A 25,210-nucleotide genomic window follows, 5' to 3' on the forward strand; every position below is an offset into this window, starting at 1 on the left:
GCTCCTTCAAAAAGGAAACTAAAAATTCATCTCTCACCATCAGTTCTCATCCCATTCAGCGTGGATTTTCTATAAATTCAGGTAACCATTAAACAATCTCCAGAGATTGTTTTTAAATCTCTTCCTGTCACTTCCCATCCACTCTGCCCTTTGTGTCACCATGAGAGTGGCTGCCAAGGCCAGGCAGAATGATTTACATTGCCAGCTTTCACATCTGCTCATGACTCAATTCATCTCAGACCTAAATCCAGGAAGAGGGAGCAATTCCCTGTGTGCAGCAATGCCTCAGTAGATGGCCCAGAAATATTAGCATAAAATTAGATGTAAATAGAAACTACAAATTCAAAACTTATTTTCCCTTGGCATGCATTCTTACAGAGAAAAACCAGAGAAATGGGGACCAGAACTAGTGTAGGCTACCAGACCCTGAAAATGAACATGGTAAACCCCCCTAAGGGTGAAGGAGCATCTGCAAATAGTGCAAAAACAGACCTATAATTTTTATCCCTTTTTCAGTTAAAAAACTACGTCTGAGCATTAAATTGTGCACTATAGCTCAGAGGGAGTTAATCTTCCTTCCTAAATTCAACTACTTAATGTGGAATGGTCATTGCGTACAAAGAATGAAGGCCCAGATGTTTCTAAGTATAATTGGCAAACCAGAAAACCCTTAAAGAGACTAAAAATAAATGTGAAGGGGAAAATCTACGCCATGCATGTTAAAGGATTCGAAGATAAAAGTCTTGGTCACTCCCAAGAAAGAGCATGTATGTTATTTCATCACATGCCCTTGTAAGCATCTCCCTTTAGAACCACATCACTCCAAGGGGTCACCCCAGAGCTTCCTCCTCAGAGTAACTTTTCACTATTACTCTCTTGCCCACATGGTAACTGAGAGGGAGGAGAGAGTGTTTCAACAACCCAGAGTCTAGACTATTTGAGTCTAGTTCTAATTAAGAAGGACAAAGGTCTTAGCAGACATGCTCTCTCCACCTCTGTGGTTTGTATACAACTGAGGGTCTTGGACAAAAATAATGAATTAATTAATTAGTTAAAATAATAAAGAATAAGAAGACAACCAATTTTAATGTGAAATAGATTCAACTGTCTAAACTGCCTCTTGTGATAATCAAGGGTTGGTAGTTATGGACAAGGAGCCAGGAGCCTGGAGCGAGCATGGTTTTTATGATGCCAACTGACAATGGAGAGGCCCTTTAGGAGAATGTGCTTCCCAAGAAATGCATTAGTGCAAGCATTCACGCCAAGGAGTGTGCAGGCGGAGGAACCGTGCCAGGTCCACACCATGCACTTGTGACAAGCTGAGTCCCGACTCATTTATTGAGTAAATTACTTTTATGAGTAGGTCAAAAGTTATCAGAGCCCTCCAACCAGGCTCACCTTTTAAATAAGAACCACTCCCTGGCCCCCTAGCTAGAGAGAGTCCCTTTGCTAACCTTGCCATTATAACCGGAAATATATGATATTTGATGAAGTAATTAAGGACAAATCAAAGCAATTACTTGACATTCCTTGCAATAACCAGATGATATTTCTAATCCCAAGAAGCAAACGGGACCAAAAATAAAATGTATTTATGGAGGCTTAGATAAATTCAGCATCTATAATAAGTTACTATGGAAAACCAGGATGCCATGTGCTATCTACCCCCTTTTTAATACCAACATTAGACATGGTAATATTCACTGAGCTCTTCCTCTATCACGTCTTGGCTCTTCTGCCTACAGGGATGAAATACAAGACTGAATAGGCCACATGAATGAGCCAGAATGGCGATTCTGAGCAGGGCCAAGACCACGCTGTGGTAAATGGAGGCATGTAAAGAGCAAAATTTAAGGAAGCACTGACTCTCTGGGATGTGCCAGTCCCCACCCTGAGGTTCCTACATTAGGCTTGCAATTGCAAAAGCAAGCCTGTCACTTGTTACATGCTGGGAGTAACAAGAAAAACACAGCAGCAAGCAAGCCCATCTGGAGAACAACAGTCAGAAATGGCATGGGGCCTGAGGGATCTTTTGGGGCAAAGACTCCAAGCCAATCACACAGTTATGGGGAAAAATCAAGAGGAGGAAGAAAAAGAAAAAGCATCTGTCTATCCATATGCACCAAGTATAGGAATAATATAAGGACAAAAGCTAACATTTGTAAACATCTACTATGTGCCACCGCTTTCAATGCATTAGCTTTCTCAATCTGCAAAACAACTCTTAGAGGTGGGTATTATTATCATTATTATTATTATTATTATTACTACCATTTAAGAGATAAGAAAACTGAAACTTGGAGAGATTTAGCAATTTACCCTAGATCTGAGAGTTAGTAAATGCCAACACTGGCATATGCTATTATCCTATTTTTTTAATTGACAGTCCGACATATACAGATGTCACTTTCAAGAAAAACAGACAGCAATAAAATAATCAGTATATAGTAGCATGTCTCAGATTAGTAAGAAACCACCTTCGACAAACTTTTATGCATTTGTACACAGACTTGATGAGAAACTTTCTTCTCTCACATATCTTCATAGCCTGACAATGTTTTGGGGAGGTTCGGAAAGCATGGATTGTGATCCTATTAGATGAAGAAACTGAAGTGCCAAATGCGGCTTGAATAAAGGGCAGAGAAAGGATGGTGGCCCCTGCCCTTTGAAGCTGGCCAAACCATGGGTCCTCCCACAGGACACCCCTGAAGGGCTTTAACAAACCAAGCCACTGACCTCCACATGCCCGTGAAACTGAACATGGTGCTCACACAGCGAGGCAGGGGTGGGGGCGTGAGTCCATCCAGGCGCATGAGCAGAGCTGGGACGCCAAAGAGCACCAAGTACTTCACATAGAAAAAGAGCACTTGAGCCAACGCCAGTCCTCCTAAAAGACAGAGGGACTATTAGACACAGTGATGAGAAGTGGAGCAACCTCCTGCAAAAGATGCAACATTCCAGGAAATACACCGCCCGGCCCCACTTCTCCACCCTCTCCCTTTCGTCCCCTCAACTCACGTGCTAAAAAAAGTCTCCCATATTGATTTCAATCAATGACATTTTTGGATTAACAAATACTGAAATTTCCTCTATTCTTGACAGACAACAGAAACTCTTAGCAGTCATGCTTTGTGGATACTAGGAAAAGGAGCACAAATATATATATATATATATATATATATATATATATATATATATTGTGTTAAAAAACTACTAGAAAGGGAAAATCTTTCCCAAATCCTTTCAAAATTTCATGAATTCACACCGACTAGGATGGCTAGAATCAAAAATCAGATCAAGAAGGGCTGGTGAAGATGTGGAGAAATTGGAACCATTATACATTGTTGGCGGGAATGCAGAATGGTGCAGCCACTTCAGAAAACAGTTTGCCAGTTCCTCAAACAATTAAACAGAGTTACCATACGACCCAGCAATTCCACTCTTTCATGTATACCCAAGAGAAATGAAAACGGATGTCTACACAGAAACTTATACTAGAATGTTCATAGCAGCATTATTCACAATAGCCAAAAGATGGAAACAATCCAAATGTCCATTAACAGATGAATGGATAAACAAAACATTGTATATCCACACAATGGAATGTTGTTCTGCCATAAAAAGGAATGAAGTACTGATCCATGCTATGACATGGATGAATCTTGAAAACATCATGCTAAGTGAAAGAAGCCAGGCACAAAAGACCACATATTATATGATTCCATTCATATGAAAGTCCAGAATAAGGAATAGACCGAAATAGAGACAGAAAGTTGATTAGTGGCTCCTTAGCACTGGGGGGCTGATGGGGCTGGGATTATGATGAGTGAGAGCTAAAAGGTAGAGTTTCTTTTTGAGGTGATGAAAATATTCTAAAATTGGCAGTGGTGATAGTTACACACATCTGTGAATACACTAAAAGCTATTGAATTATATACTTAAATGGGTGAATTGTATGGTATGTGAACTATATCACAAAAAGGCTACTTTTTAAAAAACATGAGGGCCCCAAGCTGTAACAACCATCAGCTTCTTGGCCCAAATGTGCCTTTCTGGGGTAAGAGGAATGCAGGGTGCAGGCACTGGGTGACATGCAAGATCTGAAGCACCCACTATGGCCCCCACAGGCCTCTGTGTCACAGTGACCCGTATCTCCAGCTGGGGCTCAGGATGCTCTACTGACTACCACCTTCCCTTAGGCTTCTGGGCCAGCCACTTTGACCTCTTCACCCTGGGAAGAGGGTGAGGGACCCGGGCTACAGGCTGACAAGGTACCACAGACCTGGACTGGCTGCTGGCCTCATCTATAGTGGCCTTGGCAACAGGGTGAGGAGGTGAGATAAGTCTGCTAGAGCAGTACCCGCAAGAACAAGGCTAAGGGCAAAGCGCATGAGGAAGCCCTGGAGAAGACGACCAGTGGCCATGTGCTGTCCAGCCTCACACCCACCTTCCCCAGTGTGCGAGGAAAGAGTGCAGGGCAGCTTGGTGCAGCTGATCATGTTATCTATGGGGTATTCTGAAGGAAATAGCTAAGGCTTAAAGAAGCACCAGCAGAAAGTATTACTGTCGGGGGCTCTTGATGTTACGTGAGGGTCTTTGAAAGAATGTCACTGCCATGGAATGACTGTAAATGTGGCTATGTGGCTGTAAATGGTCACTCTGTGCCAGAAGAAACACATAAGCCATTTTCTGAATATACAATTTGGGTGGAGGCAAGTGGTGGTTCAAATTCGAAAGCCACATGTGCTATGAGGAGAAAATCCCAGGAATCACTATATCTTGTTCCCATTCAGGAGTAGTCAAATAGGTTCTTTGGATTTTTGAAATCAGACTATAATCGTACCTGCTGGAAGGGCTGGGTATAAAATTCCAGCACTCTTGGATTTGTGTGGTAAGAGTCAAGGAAAAAAGCTGACGTGTGTGTGTATGAATGCATATGTAAGTGTGTGTACATACACGTTCATCAGGAAGTGGGATATATTTGCAAGCAACACCGTCTTAAAAGCATTTGGGGGGCTCATGAATGCCCTGAATGGTGAAGAAATCAGTTCCACTGGCTGAGATCACAATGAGGGGACCCTGAAATATTCCAAAATTAACCACTAGGTTTTGGTGAGAAAAATCCCAGAGCTGTAAAAAGCAGGACATAAGTAAGGACGACTAATTAAAGAGCACGAAGCTTCCAGAACTGAAAATGATCAGCATGAAGAACTGAAGGTGTCAAAGAACCCATGGAAGACCGTGCATGGTTAAGGCCACCGGGAACACTTCTGTATACGAAGCATCAGAGATTTCTTTTCCCTCTTAACAGGATGCAAGATCAGGGAGAACGGGTTGCTTCCTGTCTCAAATACTGCCCTTCTGTACAATTGTCATCTACGAAGCATATGAATTAAAATGCAAGCTGAGTCTACATTTTTGTACCATTTGCACACTATTGTCATCATTCCTTCATACTTTCACATGGAACTGGGCTATAGAAAGGACTCATTTTGTGTAGGTGCTTAATATAACTCTATGGCTAGATCTAATTGAAGATGAAGTAACTGGGAATTTTTACTCCAATATGGATGGAAAGCACAAGAAGCCTCACATATATTAATACATAACAAGCGTTCTATTTACCTGTTACTTAATATTTCTTATGGATTAAGACACAAAGGCTTAAATTTATTTTTTTCCTTGATATTTTAATAACTGGTCATATTTTAATAACAAGCTCACGGAAAACAATGATGCATAATGGTTTTTAAAATATTATAATTTCTGTATTGTTTAATTTTTCAGAAAATTGTGTTTATACTCATGAGTTTAACAATTCTGCTGTCTTACTGTGAATTTTCATCATCCTTATGAAAGATGCATGGCTCATTCTTCTCTCCTCTTGACCTAAAGATTAGTCTTTCCCTTGTAAGATTTGGTCTAAGGTTTCAGGGTTAACCATAAGGATTTTCCTACATTCTCTCACTAGGCAAACAATATGCTAGACAGTAACATAAGAATATAAATGACTCTACTCTGATTGAAAGTTATTTGACATGCATAAATTGAATTAGCTTTCATTATATTCAAAAATACAAAAGTTGGCTATTTTTCGATATTTTAAAAAAAATTTGCTGGGTTTGTATTTAAAAGAGCCTCTCATTAGCAAGAATTATTCTTGATTACCAAACCTAAACCTTTCCTCCCAAAAAAGTCATAGATGAGTTCACATATTATACTCTCCCTTGACATTCATTCATCCAACAAGCATGGGCTGCATGCCTGACTACTGCATCACCAGGTAGCTAGTGTGAGAAATAGACCAGAGGTCAAATCAGGTGGGGACTCAGCCGTCAGGGGGCTAACAGGTCAGTTTCAGTAGTCCCATTTATCCTTCCCTTTTGGCTCATGGTGTTTTTTTCTGCCTTTACGCCCTATCGCTCCTTGTCCTCCTTGGCAAGTCCCATTTATCCTTCAGATCTCAGTTCAAATACAGTCTCTTCTTCATAACTTCTCTATGCTCCAAGCAGAATTAATGACTTATTTTTGCATTCATTTAATATATAGTTATTGAGCAGTGACTGCTTGCCAGATACTGAGCAATGTGGTGGTTAATAACCAGGCATGACCCCTGCCCTTACAGAGTCTACAGTCTGTTAAAAGACAGAAAAGAATGTAAATCAGGAGTGTGATAAAAACTCACACCACCAGGACAGGCAACAGTCTGAACACAGCGACTTAGACATATTTGTTAGAACATTTAACAAATAATCATTGTGTACTTATTAAGTGCCAAACATGGGTGTAGGTCCTTGGTGTACATCAGTGGATACTCCTGCTTCCATGGGGCTGATATCCTAGCAGGAGTCAACAAAAACTGGCATAAAAATAAATACTATAAGGGGGCTGGCCCCGTGGCCAAGTGGTTAAGTTCGCGCGCTCCGCTGCAGGCGGCCCAGTGTTTCGTCGGTTCGAATCCTGGGCGCGGACATGGCACTGCTCATCGGACCACGCTGAGGCAGTGTCCCACATGCCACAACTAGAAGAACCCACAACGAAGAATACACAACTATGTACCGGGGGGCTTTGGGGAGAAAAAGGAAAAAAAATAAATAAATTCTATAAGGATACTAAGAAAGTATGGCAGAAGGTATTTCCCAAGAACAGCTCCAACAATATTTTCCATCCCACATGCTCTTCTGCAATATACTCTTGCCCCAACAAAAGTAAATCTGGGCAGGTCCTAGGACCAACAGATACAGAAGAAATGGTACTGTTCCACTTCCAAGTGTAGTTTATCACTGGCCTGGCAGCTTCTACCTCCTGCCTCTTGGAACGCTTACTCTTGGTGCACTCCTTCTTGGATCCAACTGCCACATTGTGAGATGCCCAAGTGACATGGAGAGGCCATATGAAGATGCTCTGGTGGACAGCACCAGCTGAGCTCCCAGCCAACAGCCACACTCAACTGTCAGTCATGAGAGAAGCCTCCTTAGATGTCATGCCCCGTTGAACATTTGGATGACCAAAACCCCAGCTGATATCTCACTGCAACTGCAGGAGAGACCCCAAGCAAGAACTAGCCAACCAAGTTCAATTAACCAACAGAACAGTGAAAGAGAGGAAATCATTGTTTTACACTAAGTTTTGGGATGGCTTATTACTCAGCAACAGCCAACTGAGACAGGGAGCAATAAATACAATGGAAAAAGAAAAATTGTTGAGCAGAGTAAGGGAATCCAGAAATGAGGAGGTGGTGGGTACTGCTATTTTTAAAAGGCGAGTCAGGCTGGTCTTCATCGAAAAGAGGACATTTGAACAAAACCTTGAAGGAGGTGAAGGAGTGAGCTATGCAGGCACCCTGCTCTCTCTAGGGATCTCATCATACTTTGTTCTATGGTTTGTGCCGTGGTTATCACACCAGACCATAACTGTACGATGTGTACCTAGCCTAAGGACCACAACCTCCTTAAGACCAGGAACAGAATCTTCTGCCTCTTGTATTCCCAGCACCTGGGAATATAGGTGATGCTTAATAAATGTTGCCTTGAAAAGTAACTAAATTAGTAATTTACCTTGTAGGATGAAGACTACTTCTATCATGGTTTTTCTGGGAGGGATACTGATATTCTGTCATCAACTCTGACGACTGTTAAGTCACTAGCGAAGGTCAGATCTGCCACCAAATAAAAGAATCTGCTGCAGGTTTGGGACCTCTCATTCCCAGTGTCAAGAACAAAGGCCGGAAGAGGAAAAAGAAAGAGAAGTCCTAGCTCTATTCTTGCTACTGCCTTAAAATTACTGAATGCATGGTGAATTCTACCAACCCACTGGCCACCTCCAGTTGGAAGGGCTTCAAACTCAACTTGCCCAAAGGAGAATCAGGCTTTCTCCTCCTCAAAACTAGAAACAGAACAGACTTTCACAACAGGAGGAGATTAATTCTATAAAGATTCTAGCAGGAAGTGGACTGAGAAAAGGCCCCAAATGTGGGTGTTCCCTGGCATTCAGACCTTCCTTCAGCCCTTGTAGAGAGTAACTCTACTTTAATATTACCTCACCATACCGTGAATTGACATAAAGCAGCTGGTGATTGGCTCCCATTTGGCTTTCACGCTCCTCTCAACTCTGGTCCTCAAACGAGTAGCTAAAGATCTCATATTTGGGGGGACAGGTGTGAAAGGGAAAGAGAGGCCAGGCTCAACTCAGTTTTCTCACTGGAACTACTCATTTTACCCAATTATTCCCTTCACTGTCTCTTTGTCACCCTCATTCCTCTGCCTAAGGGTCCCCCTTCTCCATTTTGTCTGCCAAAACTCTACCCTTCTTTAAGGCCCCACCTAATGCCATTATTTCACAAAGCTTTTCCAAAAGCTCCAGCCAAAATAGTCACATGGTACCTTGCAAGTACATAACATGGCACAGCTTTCTGTGAAGTCCAGTCATGTATAAGCTCGGTGGGGCAGGGACCATGGCTGTCTTCTTTACCTCCATCCCCTTAGCACCAAGCAGTGCCTGGCATGTAGCGGACATGACCAATGGGTATTTGCTGAATAAATAAATGGACTGAAAAAATGAACGCACTTTCATGTATATTATCCCACTGCTAATTTTTACCCAATCCTGTACTATAAGTATTACTCCTATATGTCAGGTTAAAAAACAAAGATTTGTAAGAATTAAGTGACCTTTATAAGCCTCCAGATTAAATCAACAGTTCAGTCTTGAACTCAGATCTCTTGACTCCAAAATCAATAACCTCTTCCCCTCCCAACGACATGCTTCCAAAGTGACCTCTCTCTGAATATACTCACAAATGTGTAAGTTTTTCTTTCTGTAATATATAAGGCTATTTTATATAAATTCTTAGATTTCAAAAATTGTTTATTTCATTTAAATATTTTATAATTTCAATTCTAAGTATCCTATCATCTACATCATGCATGAGGAAGTGGCACTGCCACCTCTATTACACATTACCTCATAGGTATTTTTGTACTTGCTTATATTGTCTCCCAGATTACAGGATGCTCAAAGCCCATCCCCACATGGCTGAACATGAGGGCCTTCAAGTAGCAGGTGCTCAATACAGAGTTGTTTATCCAATGAATGCTGCTAATCATTGGAAGTTCTTCCTGAGGTTAAACACAAAGATCCGGATTGTATTAGATGCCCTTTTGAATTGTTAGGTTCCCTACAGATTTAAAGAGCAATTTAGCATTTGCCTAATGAAAACTCTTGGAGAATCATAGAATGGGTCAAGTTGTGTCTTATGCCAGAGTTTGCCAAGGACTGGAAAGAGAGGCCCTCAGCTCTGTTGGCTGGCTGCAGAGCTGCCATCTTTATGTTTGAGCCCTGCCCTTGGGATTTCCATAATTAGTGTAAGGTACTGGTTACAGCTTCCTTCCGTTTTAAGAGGCAGGTTGTCTCTGCACTGTCCCCGCCAGCTTGTGCCACCCTGACTCACTGCTACCCTCCCATCTCCAGCCTGTCCTAGCTCCCGACTTCACCTCTGGACCTTTCCTGCTCCAAAGCAAATGACTCCACTCACTTTCCCCTTGCCTACATCTAACATATTCTAGATTTTGCTTAAGTGATCTGTTATCAAGTCTGTTCAGATTCAGGAAGCTTGGATATCTTATAAAAGTTTCTTCTCAGATAAAGTTCTTTATAAGAACATCTCATGACTATGGTTAATGATACCGTATCTTGCACTTAAAAATTTAAGAGGGTAGATCTCATGTTAAGAGTTCTTACCACAATAAAAAAAAAGAATCTTTCACATATGAGATCCAGGATACCTACTAGCAGTATAAAGATTAATCAAGAAAAATATAGACCAGGAAGCACAATATAAGGTAGAAGAAGTACCAAGACAGACTTGGAGATGTTGCTTACAGCTGGGGTATCAGGAGGAAGGGAAACTCTCGAGCTAAGAAGGCCTACACCAGAGATACTCACAGGTTCCTGTAGTGACACTGAAGAAAAGATGGCTATTGCCTTGCAGTAGTTATGTAATGTTCTTTGTCAGGAGGAGGAGATGATCAGTGCCAAGAAAACCAAGTCAGTAAATGTAACTGATGGGGAAGGGAGTGAGGTAATGGGCAGAACTGAGAAACTGCTGCCAGGGCTCCAGAGGAACAAGTACTGCGTCAAGAAGGGAAGAAGGGTGTGCTGGTGAGAGATGCAGGCAATGGCTTTTGTGAAGCCTGCCCAGCCTGAAGAGGCCAAGAAGGTAAAGGAATTCAGTCATTTCTAGTCACAGTTCTGGGAATAAACAACCATAGCAGATGCTGTAATTTCAACCTAAACTTAAGAATTTGGAAGTTGAACCTGTAGTCCCACCAGGTAGGAGCTAGCATCCTCACCTACTGGTCTCAGTAGGGTAACTGACCCGCTGAAGGAGAAACTGGTTGGAACCCAGCAGTTAGTTCAGATTCATCCACCTCACCATCCCAAGCTGAATCTCTGACTAAGGTGAACCCCCGTAATTCACCACCCTGGGCATGGACTGTATCACAAGATTCCCTGCTCATTCTGTAGTAATAATGTGCTCTAAACAACTGACTCTATGTTGATGATAAGGCCACCCAGACCCAACAGATGGCCTTCCAGGGCTTAAAAAGGAGAGTGGTCCCAGGAACCCAGGCTGCATCCACCCCACGAGCAGGTCACAGCAGAAGGTTCCAAGGCTGCTTCTAAGAAATGAAAATACTGAGCACTCAGTGCAAATAATGCCAAACCAAGGAGTGAGGGGAGACAAGGAGACAAAAAGACCATGAGCCAGAGAGGCTGCAGGAGTGGTAATCAAAGACCTCAAAGCCTCAAACTGGAGATGAGCAAAGAGGGAGGATGGCAAATGATGCAAGAACAGATTCAGGTTGGTTCAGGAGTGATCTCGGGCATGTAAAATTCTGGCCACAAAATTTCTTTCGAGTGACAGTAAAGAGGAGGACAAAGAGGCCAGGCTGTAGTCCTCAGGTGGGTCTCAATCCAGGAGGGGGAGCAGCCAACCAGGAGGTATGTCAGAGCTCCACCCTTTCTCCTTGCCTTATGATTGTGAGGGTGGGATCTACCACAACCTTCACGTGTGGCTCCTTAAACAGCTCTATGTCATCTCCCACTTGTCTTACTAGTTACCAGTAGCCATTTAGAGCAATAGTCACAGATGCAGTAAAAGTGTAAAGAAATGCATGAGAGCAAAAATAACCAAATTCGAGATAGTGGGAACTATTTAGGGAGAGGGTGGGAAATGCAATCAGGAGCACTATCCGAGGGGCCTTCAACTATGTTGGTAATAATTTCTTAAACTAAATGATGAATAAACATGTGTTCACTATATTTTCTTTATGACTTTTTATTTATTTATTCACTTTAAAGTATGCTTTTTGGTGAGGAAGATTGGCCCTGAGCTCACATCTGTTGCCAATCTTCCTCTTTTTTTTTTTCTCCCCAAAGCCCCAGTACATAGTTGTATACACGAGTTGTAGGTCATTCTAGTTAGTTCTTCTACATGGGACGCCACCACAGCATGGCCTGATGGCCAGTGTGTAAGTCCACGCCCAAGATCCAAACCAGCATACCCCAGGCCGCCAAAGCAGAGTGTGCAAACTTAACTACTACACCACTGGGCTGGCCCCTCTTTATGACTTTTTAAATGTCTCAAGTGTGTGTATGTGTGTGTGTGTGTGTGTGTGTGTAAAATATATAGTCTCGACTGCCAGGGCAAGTTCACCAACAACCTAGTCTCTGAGAATGCATCATGGGATGATAATAACAGCTACTGATTATGGAGCACTTACTATCTGTCTACCCCACGCACTATGCATCATCATATTTAATTCTCATATCACCTCTCTGTGGATATTATTATTACCCACATTTCACAGATAGGAACCTGGGCACAGAAAGGTTACAAAATTTGCCTAAGATCACACACCAATAAGTAGCAGAGTTGGGACTTGAATTTGGGTCTGCTGCCCCAAAGTTACCACGTCTGCTGGATTCACACATAACCCTGAGACCAGACTTGGAACAGAGTCAGTGTGAAGTAGACTAGATGACAGGACAACCAGGGAGCTGTTAAAGGGAGCTGCAGGGGGTAGTGCAAGCAGTAGAAACCTGCAGAGACAGAGCTCTAAAGATGCTCAGGAAAGCCAGCCTCAAAAAGCACATGGTAAGCAAAGACATCCAAGAAACCAATGCACAATGGGGGTGGACTGCCGTGAGCACTTTCAGGTTCACAGATTTGAGAATTCTGATCCTCTCAGCATCCAAACGAGTAGTTACCAACTCAGAAACCCAAAGGAGAGTTTACCTCCAAAAATGCTTAATCTTTGGACATATTAGTTATTGGAAAATAAATCACCACAATGCTTCTTTTCAAAGAAAGAGTATGTTGCTAGGGGAAAAAAAAGTTACCTGGATAGAGTATTAAATCCTGTTTGTCCATCCTTTTTAATTATAAATTGTTAACATCATGGGGGAAAGGCTATAAGCTACAATAGTCACACTTAAGATCAAAATTATCATTATCCAATAAAAATATTGAAGACTTCACAAAATATATCTTGAAGTAAAATCAAGGTGTTCCAGAAGCTTTTTTGTTTGTTTGTTTGTTTCGGTGAGGAAGACTGGCCTTGAGCTAACATCATTGCCAATCTTCCTCTTTTTGCTTAAGGAAGATTGTCTCTGAGCTAAGATCCATGCCAATCTTCCTCCATTTTGCATGTGGGATGTCACCACAGCATGGCTTGATAAGCGGTATGTAGGTCTGCTCCTGGGATCTGAACCTGTGAACCCCGGGCCACCAAAGCAGAATGCGTGAACTTAACCACTATGCCACCAGGCCAGCCCCCGGAAGCATTTTTATATGGCAAAATGAATTTAAAATCTTTAAAAAAAGAAACAAAACTGGTTCTAGTAGTATAACAGAACAGATATGCTGAAATAAGAGTTTACGTATGCCCAAAATGCTCTTCCCATCCAAAAACCATGAGGGAAGAGACCCCACAGAAGAGAAGCACAGTAATACTACACACACATAGCTATAGAAGACAATGAAATAATGTGGGGAAAAGAGGGAGATTTACACAGGGCCAAAGGACTTGAAAATTCTGAAAAGCAAATTTGCAGGTGGAGACCAGGTAAAGATTACTGTTTGAATTTTGATGCTTTGATGTGACTCACTTTGCCCACTAGAAGAGTTCTGTAAAGTCTATGTGCAAAGACAATGGGAAATTAACTACTAATTAAAGTATTCTATTGCAAATCCTTCCAGGAGCGAAGAATCCCTTTAGAAAGCAAATAATTGCCTCCCTAAAGTATTCAACAAATTCAGATTTCCATATATCAACTTTGCTTAAAAGAAAGATACATCTATTTTACGTGATCTAAGAAGCTACCGGTACCCTAAGTTACCTGGGCACAACAATGAGTTAGATAGGGATCGACAAAGATTGCAGTATTCTGAGGGATACTGAGGATGGGCAGGGAATAGCTAGTGTTTTAAATAACTCTGGTGCAGCTTGCTGCCCTTTATAATGCCACATCAAGCAGGCATGTCTTCCATTCTGCAAGCAGGCACCATGAAATTACCCTCACACCACATGGAACATCTGTAATTGAACAGTCAGGTTCCACAGTAGTAAATCCCACAGAAGCTTCCGGTTCACACTGCATTAATTTTAAATAAGCTCAGGATTCTAATCCAAGGAGACAACTTATAAAAATTAATTTTTTTCTACTGTATCTTAACAAACCTCAGAGCATTTGATGCCTCCACAGGGTGGAAAAAGAAGAGATTCTTATGCTATCAGACACATGCTTGTGCCCCTAATTTTCAAAACAAACATCAGATGCCAAATGTCTTATCCCTCTCCTCTCATTGTGATGCTGTAGAATGAGAAAAAGCAAATGGATGACTGTGTTAGCATTTCATTACCATTTAGATAGGTGCACAGACATTATTTCAACAACAGCTGGCGCTGAGACCCACAGTTCAAAAAACCCTCTGACTACATGCATTTAGGAGATGGGTCTCTAAACGCCAACCAGTGAGCAGTTAAGATTTCAAAAAGAACTCTAATGTACATTCCACAGAGCTTTATTGTATCTTTACCACGTAAGAACTAACTTTCAATAATTTTCACCTCCCCACTTCTTCACTCACTCTCGAACCCCTTGTCAAAGCTCTCTTGTATCCCCATAAACTCATATACCTGGATTTACCACAGATTTGCCATAGTGAAACACCGTTCGATAATGAAGTCAAGAAATGTAATCTTTTTGAGCTCTTTTAAAGAAAAAACACAAATTACCACCTTTGCCCCCCCCCAATCTGAGGCTTTGTCCAGTTGGGGTATAGTTCCAGTCTGCCATATTTTGTCTTCTTATAAGATCCTGAAGTTCAAAAGAAAACGAGTGGATACATGTCATGGTACATGTGTCCAAACTCATAGAATGCACAACACCAAGAGTGAACCCTATCGTAAACTATGGACTTCGGGTGATGATGTATCAATGCGAGTTCTTCAATTGTAACTAATGTACCCCCTCTGATGGGGGATGTTGATAGCGAGGGAGGCTGTGGGTGAGTGGGGGCAGGGAATATGGGAAATCTCTGTCCCTTCCTCTCAATTTTGCTGTGAACCTCTTAAACTGCTCTAAAAAAATTAAATTAAAAAAAAAAGAAAGAAAAGAAAGTGACAGTTATTATCTCTTAGAGATGCTACTAAAATATTCATGGATAACAATAAGACGTCTGGAATTTGCTTCAAAAGAATATGGGAGAGAGTACAGATGAAAGAAAATTGGCCATGAGTTGATAATTGTTGAACCTGGGTGATGCACACCTGGGGGTTAATTATATATTCATGCTTTTAATCTTCCAAAATACAAGGTTTTAAAGGGGGAGGCATTAAGAACCCCCACTTGACCCCTGAATTTTGGATGGGAATATTTAACTCCCGCCTCATCCACCAACCGAAGTCATCTTCAGGGGACAATGAGCAAAATTGACTTACGTCAGCACAATTCTACCTCCTTGCTCACCCTGTGAGCACAGAAAATCTGAAAAGGGTAAAATGGAGAGGCAAATTATAGGAAGGAGAAAGGGGAGAATGCCACGAGACAGAATAATGAACTCACCATCAGGCCTTGAATCACTGGGAACGGGCAGTCTATGGAGAAGCATGTCTCCCCACAGGAAGATGCCCCACCATGACCTTCATCAATTACAACAGTGCTTCCCAAGTTTACCTGGTCCTAAGAATCACCTGGGATAATACGTAATCACAGAGATTCCTGGGCCTCTCCTTGACAGATTCTGATTTAGTAGGTTTGGGTCAGAGTCCTCAAATCTGAATGCAAAAGACTGGGAAGTTATGTTCAGTCAAGTCTGAGAAATTCTGTGTTAAACAATCCACACCCTATGCCCTTTCCCCATGTTTAAAAATCTACATCAAAGTGTAAATAGTAATTTTCTTGGGGAAAGTGAGGTGACCTTTCTGTTGCTGTTCATTCTTATTTTCTGATTTTCATGGACAGAAAAGAAAAAAGACACCTCTCGCTCAGTCTGTTGGTTATATGACAGAACTTCACAGGCAGTGTTCCAAACCCATTCTGATACTCATCACGGATTCTTCCAAAAAGAGAACATCCAGGGAATTTCAAAGGAAAATCCTGTGCCACAGGATTCACCTTTAATTTTATTAAAGACTGCCATAATTTTGACGATCACAACTTAATTGTGAAGAAATAACACCTTGCTGGCTTGAGGGGGAAGATCAGGGGTCTCCCAGGCCCAATCGAATGCTCTGCAGTAGAGAAATGAGGGCCCAGGCTTCTCTGGAAAGAGTTCTGCTAAAATAAATACCTCCACAAAACGTCATGCTACAAATGACTCTTAGCAAAACTTAACACCACTCCATTCCATAATGGAAGGAGTGGGAAAAGAGAAAAAACAAAAGTCACTGCCAGTTGTCAAAACCCCTCTAAGGGTAACTCCTCAGGCAATTCTCAAATCTGCTAGCATTTCAGAATAAAAAAATGTCACAGTAATTAGGCTATGTTTATAGATTTTGTTCATGTATTTATTTAACCTGTAAATTCATTACAATATGTTCCCTCTGCTATTGTAAGTCCTTGAGGTATGTGAAAATGATTTAAAATGTATCAATTATAAAAGATATAAAATGATTTCTTTGAATCCTTCAGAATAAGAAAGTTTCACTCTAACGACTTTCTCTTTAGCAGGAGGAGAAATATTTCAAAAGCAAGATGTGGCTCTTCTACACATTTTCCCCACTCGGTGTCATCTGATCCAAGAGCTTTAATGGCCACCCATTCACGATGAATCCCAAATACATATTGCTAACACTAGTATTTCTCCTGAATTCCAAAACCATGCATGCAATCAGCCCTGGACATCTTCACTTCATCTCCGTACCTCTCGTCCCCACACAGTATCTGGCACTCGACGAGTACTCAATGAAGATTTGAAGAAAGAATGAGTGAGTAGTGACTTCCTTCTGGAGGCTTAACGAAAATTTGTTGAATTGATTTGAACTAAATGACCATCACTTTTCCATTGATCACAATTTGATTTGAGGAGGGTTCACCCTTAAATAACACTTCATAATCATTGAGCCCATCTAAATTCCCTTAATATGCCCAGCGTTACAAAGTTGGTGACAATTCCGGACTAGAACACTCAACTTCTCTCTCCTAATCAAAAGTAATTCATTACAGTCATGGGGGGTGGAGGGAAGCATCATCCAGATCTGAGGAATCAGAGGAAGTAGCCCAGAAGTGAGCACTTCCGAAGGAGGAGTTAGCTAGATAAAGGAACATTCGGGTAACGACAAGGATGAAGTTTGAGGATAGGATATGGCCCAGGACACTGTGGAGAAAAGCATTTGCAGGAATAGTGATGTGGCTACACCGACAGGAGAGGCACGATCTGAAAGGGTCATGCTGCTCATCTAAGCACAACTTTATAGTTAAAAGACCTAAGAAACGAAGCAAAAAAGTGAGATGACTGGTTTTGCATTTTAGAAAAATTACCCTGGGGGCTGGCCCAGTGGTGCAGCAGTTAAGTTCACGCACTCTGCTTCTGTGGCCTGGGTTCACCGGTTCAGATCCCGGGGACAGACTCACGCACTACTCATTAAGCCATGCTGTGGCAGGCGTCCCACATATAAAATTGAGGAAAATGGGCACAGATGTTAGCTCAGGGACAGTCTTCCTCAGCAAAAAGAGGAGGATTGGCAGCAGATGTTAGCTCAAGGCAAATCTTGCTCCAAAAAGAAAAAAGAAAGATCAGTTTGTAAGAAAACAGAGGGTGGGTTTTGTTCCTGAGAGGAGAAGGGCACGAGGAGGAGGAGGAGAGAGGAGAGACGAGAACAGCATGGCCAGAGACCAGAGCTGAGTTTCAGACAGGGCAGAGGAACTAGGGAGCTCCAACTGTCAATTTTAAGTTGTTTGTATGACTGTCTTCCAAACCTTTATTAAAGTCCTCTAACACATAAATGCTTTATCTGAACAGATTTTTGTTGAAGGGAGGGGGTACAAATCAAGAAAAAGAACCAAGTACCGTGTGCTAATCAGGGCAATGCACACCGGGAATGCAAGATGATCCCTAAACAGAACTAATTCCACAAAAGCAGGAGATGAGAGACAGGAGGCCATGAAGTGGAAGTCTCAGGAGAGCGCTAGGTTCTGCTCAGTCCAGGGAATGAGGAGTCAAGGGCAACTTATCTAGAAATTAAGGGGCTGGGAAACACTCGTTGTTGAAATCCACTGACAAGCTGAGCTACAGCCTATATATAAAAACACATTCCACACAAAATCTGAAAACAAGAGTAAATTAAGAATTTTTTTTTTAATTTTACAGGGGAATTTCATGAAAAGAACTTAAAGTAATAAGACTTATGGACTGACAACTAGGATGAGAATGGATGCTTTGGTATACCCCTACCCCCAATCAAGAAGCAACACCACCACCCCACCCCTACCTCAATACTTTGTAAATTGCCCAGGAGAGGCTGAAAACTAATAAAATTCTGTCTAATTCGAATTGCTCAAATGACTACCTAGCTTTTCCTGCCACCTCCTGGCTCTCTCTGGTATGTCCACCCTGAACTGCTGATGCTGCCAACCACACACACAAAATCAACTACATTCAAGATCCCCAGCCAGATAAAGCGTCAAATTAAACCATAATCACATGCAAACAGAAAGCTGTGATACCCAGTCGGAGCCCCTGGACAAGGCAGCTGCACACTGATAAAGTCATCCCAGTCAGGCTGCTCTCCCCAGGGCTGATCTGTCAACACCCAGAGGGCAGATCTGTGTCTGGGGGCAGACGCATACTAGCCAGGCTCACAGAGACAGATCTACAAGACCAGCATGCCAACTCACCAAATTAGAATGAGAGTTACCCCCTCCAAGGTAACTGGGGCCTCATATTTTCCTATAAGAGCCCTTTTCTCTTTAGGTCAGCCACATAGGAAATCAAATTATGGACTCAGAGAGTTGCTTAGTGAGGAAGAAATCAGGGCCAGCGCATTAAACAGAGAAAACAAACATTTAGTGACATCCAGCTCTGAGAAATGGAAGCATCTGCTCCACAACAGGGATGTTCTGTCACTGGACGTGACAAAGCAAAACGCTGGAACGGGGTATCCCTGCCCAGTCAATGCCTGAATGGGAATTATCAGGACTTGTCTTTTGGATCTTTCTTGTCTAGTTCTGACTGAAGCATCTCCCTTACTGGTTGGCAGAGTCTTTCCATGAGTATGATAAAGCCTCCAATGAAGCTATCATCAGTCAAGTGCTGACCACAACCCACACCTCTGATCCATCATGCACTGGTGTAATAGTCTGCTCTCAGTAATGGGCTGTATTTGCCCTATTTCCAAGATTTTGGAGGGACACCATGGTAGTCCCACTACTTCCAATAAACAGGTACTAATAACTTCCATTTGTTGAATGATCTGAAATTCACAAAGAGCTTGTACATCCTTTATCACAACAACTCCTCTCAAGCACTCTCTGGAGTTCTTGGGTAAATATCATGATTCTCATTTGACAGATAATGACACTGAGATTCAGAGATGGTAAGTGGTTTTTCCAAGGGCAGAGAATTAGTGAATGGAAGGTTAAGACTAAAACTCAGATCTTCAGACCCCAAGTCTACTGAGGACACCTGCTCTTAACAGTAAACATCGTTCTTAACAGTAAACATCACTCTTGACAGTAAACATTGCTCTTAACAGTAAACATGAAAGAACTTTGTCCGACCAACTGCATTATTCATATATAATAAATATTTATGGAGTGTCAATTATTAGCTGTCTCCTCTTCTAGGCACAGAGGACACCATGATGACCAAATTAAATAAGGTTCCTACTTCCACAGAAGATATAATCATTCAGTTGTGAGAGACAAACAGGGAAAAATTCAGACGGTGATGAGCCCTGCGCAGAGAATAAAATAGGGTGACGTAAAATGCCGGTTGGCTATTTCTATTTGGGTCACCAGGGGAAGCTTCTCTTAGGAAACGACATTTAAGCTGAGATGGGGATGACAAGAAGAAGTCACACAATGATGAAAGGGAAGAGCATTCCAGCCTGAAGGGAGAGCTAATAAAATGTCGTGAGGTGGGAATGTGCTTGCTGTGTCTGAAGGGGAAGAAGCCGGCGTGGTGGAGAGCAGAGGGGAAACAGAAGGTGGTACGAGACAAGGCGGGGAGGCGGGTAGGAGCCAAACAAGGCATTTTATGAAGGAGGATCAGTCTGGTTTTATTCAGAGCACAACAGAAAGCCATCACATTGCTACAGAAATGTGCTGCTTCTCAATGAAGTCACGCCATTCCAGAACAAGTTTTACATCCCCAAATTCTGAAATCTCAGTCTGCCCACTTCTGGTGCACAATGATTCAACCCTTTTACGCATATACAAGGCTTTCCATAAACAGACAAGAGGTATTTGGAAAAGTCAGAACACAATTTATCTCATGAGAAGGAGAAAAGTGTGTCCCATCCGAAAACCCCTATTTATGGGGGGTTTGTACCTCAACACTCAGGCAAATCGAGCTCCAAGAAACCAGCAAGGCTCCCAGGAGGTGCTGGCTGTCTTTTAGAAGAGCTGAGTTCAAAAACGTCGGGAGAAACAGCCAGACGACACGCCTCACCCACCCTGACAGCAGCAGCTCCCTCAGGCTCCAGCCCATCCTGCTCTCCCACAGTTCACTGCTCACATGGCAGCCTGACAGCTGCTTCCTCCGGAACTCCAAGATGAAACCTGTAATCGTCCTATAGCAAAGGGATGTTCAAAAACACCCCAAGACGGGGAGCAGGGAAGGAGAATCAGTTAAAAAGAGAGAGACAGACGGGAGGAGGATGTGTGCTTTCCAAATAGAAACTCATTGCATAAAAACCCACAGTCCTCCACACGCAAACACTCCTGACGCTGGGAAAGAAAAATGGCCCTACGTTTCTAAAGACTGGTTTGGCAAAGAGCAGCCAAAGCCTTTGACCCAGGAAATCACTCTCAGGAAATCATCAGGGATGAGTTCAAAAAGGCTTATGCAAATATGTTTGCTGAAACACTATTTATAACAGGGCAAAATTTTAAACAACAATCAACAAGAATCAGTTAACTAAATCACAGTAAAGCCAGAGGAAAGAATGTCATAAAACTAGTAAAAATCATACTCTAAAAGAATAGAATCTAAAAGAATATTTCATCACGTGAGGAAAAGTTCCTTCTGCATTAAGCTTAAGAAGTAAGCTGCAAGGAAAACAGGGCAATGAGCAAATCCTTGTAAATAATGTGGTCGAGAAATGAAAGGTAAATGAGAAAGGTGGTGGGCGAGTGGCTGGGGAAACTCTCATAGTTCTATTTTAACTCTGCAACGCTACTGTGGTCACTGGTGAGCATGTGACTGTTATTAAAAACTCATTGAGGTCACAGTTTGGCATCAGGAGGGTACAGAGAAAGATTGATCAGAAAAGTGAGCAAGGTCCTTCTTGGCAAAGTCGTTGGGCTGCACCTCTGTAAAAACAATCACTGAGCTTCCTGCCTGCGGAGGGTGCAGCAGGCTTCAGATTTCCTGTTTAACCCCCAGGGGGCCTCCCTTGCAACTCTTAGATTCTCAGGCCTTTCAACAACAAGCTACTGTCGTCGAAAATCAACACTGCACTTGCCAAACTTGACTAGTCTTCCTCCTAGTCCTCATTCCTTACCATCCATCCACATCACACACACTCCTGCCTCCCTGAGCTATCAATGGTTTTCGTTTGTACCCATGTCACAGGAGGCAGCCCACATCGGCCCTGACTGGCAACACTCATGCACCCAGTGATGCACCAGAGCCAAAGGAGAGGGAGTGAAGGCAGCAGAAAGAACAAGAGCCTGGAAATCAGCACACTTGGCTCCCACCTCGGCGTGGCCACCAACCAGCTGTGACACTGGAAAGGCCACTGAGCCTCTCGAGGCTCCACTTCTTAATCTGTAAAATAAGAGTGTTAGACAATCGGTGAGGTCTAATTTGGCTCTAAAATTCCAGAGTTTGAAATCTCCCAAATATCACACCTCCAAAGAAATCCCCGGGCCGTGGGGAGAAGATAGCCCAACGTACCTGGAGCCCAGAGGACCTTCTCAAACTGTTTTCATTCTACAATAACTCTCACTGTACAAGTCTGGACCCTGCAAAACAATTTAGGCATCTTGGGGAAGCCATGCTTTATAACACCCCTCTTAAGCATTAACTTGATCTTGCAAAAAGCACCACTTCCATCTGCTCTATACTCAATTCCGAGTTCTCATATAGGCTGACCAATTATCCCAGTTTCTCCAGGACTGGGGAGTTTCCCAGGACAAGACTTCAGTGCCAAACCCAAGACAGTCCCTGGCAAATAAGGTCAGTTGGTCACTCTATCTCTCAATATACTCTCTGTTTGGTTTGCTTCTCCCAACACACCCTCTATAGTCCACATCAAAACAAAATATAACACCTTTTTGATCTGTACACACATTGCTGCTCAGATCAACACCACCTGCACATCATCAACAAAGGATTCCCCAGGTTGCCTCAAGGATCTCTCCTCAGGTAAGAGCCTTCATTCATCTCCATCCATTGAGTGCTCTCAGATTGGCAGGGTTTTTTGTAACCAATAAAACAAAAAAACACAAAGGAACTTTTGTAAATGTTCAACAAAAACCACACGAATAAGACAAATCCCTTATTTCAGCACTGAACCATCACCATACATTATTTCACTGCATCGCTAATGCCCTAAAGAAAACAGCAACTAAAAAACAAAGCAAACATATGGCTGACAACAGGATAGTCAACAAAAGAATCCATTTATTCACTGGTGGATTCTTTTGACAAATATGGATGAAGCAGTGATTCTGCACCAGCCAAACGACGATGAAAGAGAGACACAGACAAGGGGAGTTTACAATCTACATGTCTGCTGATCATTAATAGATATTAATCAAAGCATTTAACAAACGCATTTCCCAAACTGGCTCCATTCTGGCTATCTATATTAAAAGTTAAAATATCAACTATTTCACCCTTAAGATCACAGGGAAACAGGAGTATTAACAGAATATCCACCTGTTTGTCTCTTCTAAAACGTTGCATATTCATAGAAGATAGACATTGTGTTTTCTTTTCTTGTAACCCTGGAGAGCATCTAACAAAATTTATGACATTGACCTGAAAATTTCGAAAAAAAGGAGTCAAAGAGCAAACGAGGAGACTGTTCAAAGCAAGAAAACAGAAAGGAAGCTGTTCCACTGCCTGTGATTGTACCCAGTCACCGCCTAGAATCGGCGTGCCAGAACTCAGAAGCACCGGGGTGACTGAAAGCTCACACCCCAATCTCAAGTGCAGAGAAATGTCAGAACAAGCAGGGAAAGAACACCAAGTGTCACGTACATAATTTTCAGAAGTTCTCTACATACTCAAGAGAAAGAGGATGACAAGGCAAGGCTAGTTAAAGTCTCAGGTATTTACACTTAATAATTCTAAGACTTTAATAAGACTTTAGAAACCAACACGTACATTCACGTAGTGGGGCAGCTCAAGATAAGCTGACAGTGGTTGCTTTCAATCATTGACTGGTCACAGGAGTGTTGGGAGGACATGTTTAGTTGCAAGGATGCCTGGGCAGAGAGCTTTAAAAACTGTGAATCAGAAGGCTGATGGTATCTCACCCACCACGTGCCCAAGGCCGAACCTCGGTCTTTGTCTCTGATTTCAGCTTCTCCCCCTCAACCTCCACAGCCAACTGTTCAGCAATACCAGTCAATTATACCTCATGAACGTCCCAGATTCACTTTTCTGTCCATTCCCATAGATCTGGAAACACAAATTACCCTGGTTCACGTCTCCATCACCTCGTCTGCCCTCCTTCACTTCAGTCTTACTTTCCATCAAAGCAAACAGACACAGACACACACACACACACACACACACACACACACACACACATCACAGAAGCTTCTAACCATGCTGAATTTCTTTCATTTCACTAAATATGCCTTAGATCTCTCATCCTAGGGCACCCTTCCCCAATCCTCATTCCCTCATCTATCTGCTAGCTGTTTCCTTTCTAATCTTACTCTTTCAGGTTTCCTCTTAGGCATTACTTCCTCTGAGAAGCCTTTCCAGACTCTCCTAGACTGAGCTAGGTGCTTTTCTTCTATGCTGCCACAGCACCCTGGACTTCTGCCATCACAGGACCTGCTGCCCTCTGTTGTAACTGATTTTTTGTCTAAACAATGCTTTAGACCATGCATTCTGCAAGGACAAAGGGTGGACTTGCCTTGCTCACCTGTACATCTTGGTCAGCTAAACCAAATCAGTTTACTCAAACCAACCAGTTCATTTATGAATGAAGAGAGCACAGTTCTTTAACTGTCAGTGTCTGGACTGCCCACGTTGCCACTAGGTTCCATCTGCTGGTCAGACTCTCTGACCCAAGGTAGGCTGTGACCTGCTTTCCATCTGTCTCCCATGCTAGATCTATCCAGAGGACCAATGCCCTGAAAGCCACTATCTTGAGAGGAGGCAGTATTATATAAATGAGCCAAAGATCACCTCTGGATATTGGCTCCCAGGTTGTTTATTTCTTTACACCAGGCTGAGATCCATTAGTTCAAAAGTCTACAAGTGCAAAACTCAAACTTTTATATATCCAATTGTTTTAAATATAGCCCAACTCAGCAGTCTTTTTGCCATCTAGAGGCCACCTCCTTTGCATACCCTGTGAAACTGTGCCCAACATCTGCTACTCATAGATAAGACAAACCTCAGGGCTCTAAAGACCCTAAGTCATTGCTGCCCTTCACAGATGTCTAACCCAGAGACTCCCCACCATGCTACCAAGTGATGTCACCTAGCCCCCCACCCTCTGATCCCATTCTCCCTGGGGAGTGCCCTTGCCCTCCTCCCCTTCTGAGTGGGAGGGCCCCACAATGTAGCGTCTGGAGAGACTCTTATTGTGAGGCACTTCCCGCAACTGCAAACCTGTCAGAGCATCACCCAAAGCTTGTATGTGCTCCTGCCACCTTGTGCTCATGTCTTTTTCCTTGATCAGCCATACAACCCTTCCAACCTCCTACAGGCAGAAATCTGGAGAATTTTGTGCATTGATAATTCCTGTGTAGTCTCAGTTTGATAACTTTTAATCTGTCTCATAACCTTAGC

The 25,210-nt window shown here is 42.5% G+C and overlaps 1 protein-coding gene across 14 annotated transcripts in view; it reads right to left on the bottom strand.

The window, feature by feature from the left end:
* Positions 1-25,210, bottom strand: part of HHAT (hedgehog acyltransferase) — a 309,501-nt gene that overhangs the window by 181,719 nt on the left and 102,572 nt on the right. For all 14 annotated transcript variants that reach the window (XM_070591304.1, XM_070591299.1, XM_070591298.1 and 11 more), the window contains one exon: positions 2,737-2,887. In XM_070591304.1, the coding sequence (XP_070447405.1) occupies positions 2,737-2,887 (151 nt within the window). The remainder of the gene's footprint in view (positions 1-2,736; positions 2,888-25,210) is intronic.

Source organism: Equus przewalskii, chromosome 23, assembly GCF_037783145.1.
Source record: "Equus przewalskii isolate Varuska chromosome 23, EquPr2, whole genome shotgun sequence".
Taxonomy (NCBI): domain Eukaryota; kingdom Metazoa; phylum Chordata; class Mammalia; order Perissodactyla; family Equidae; genus Equus; species Equus przewalskii.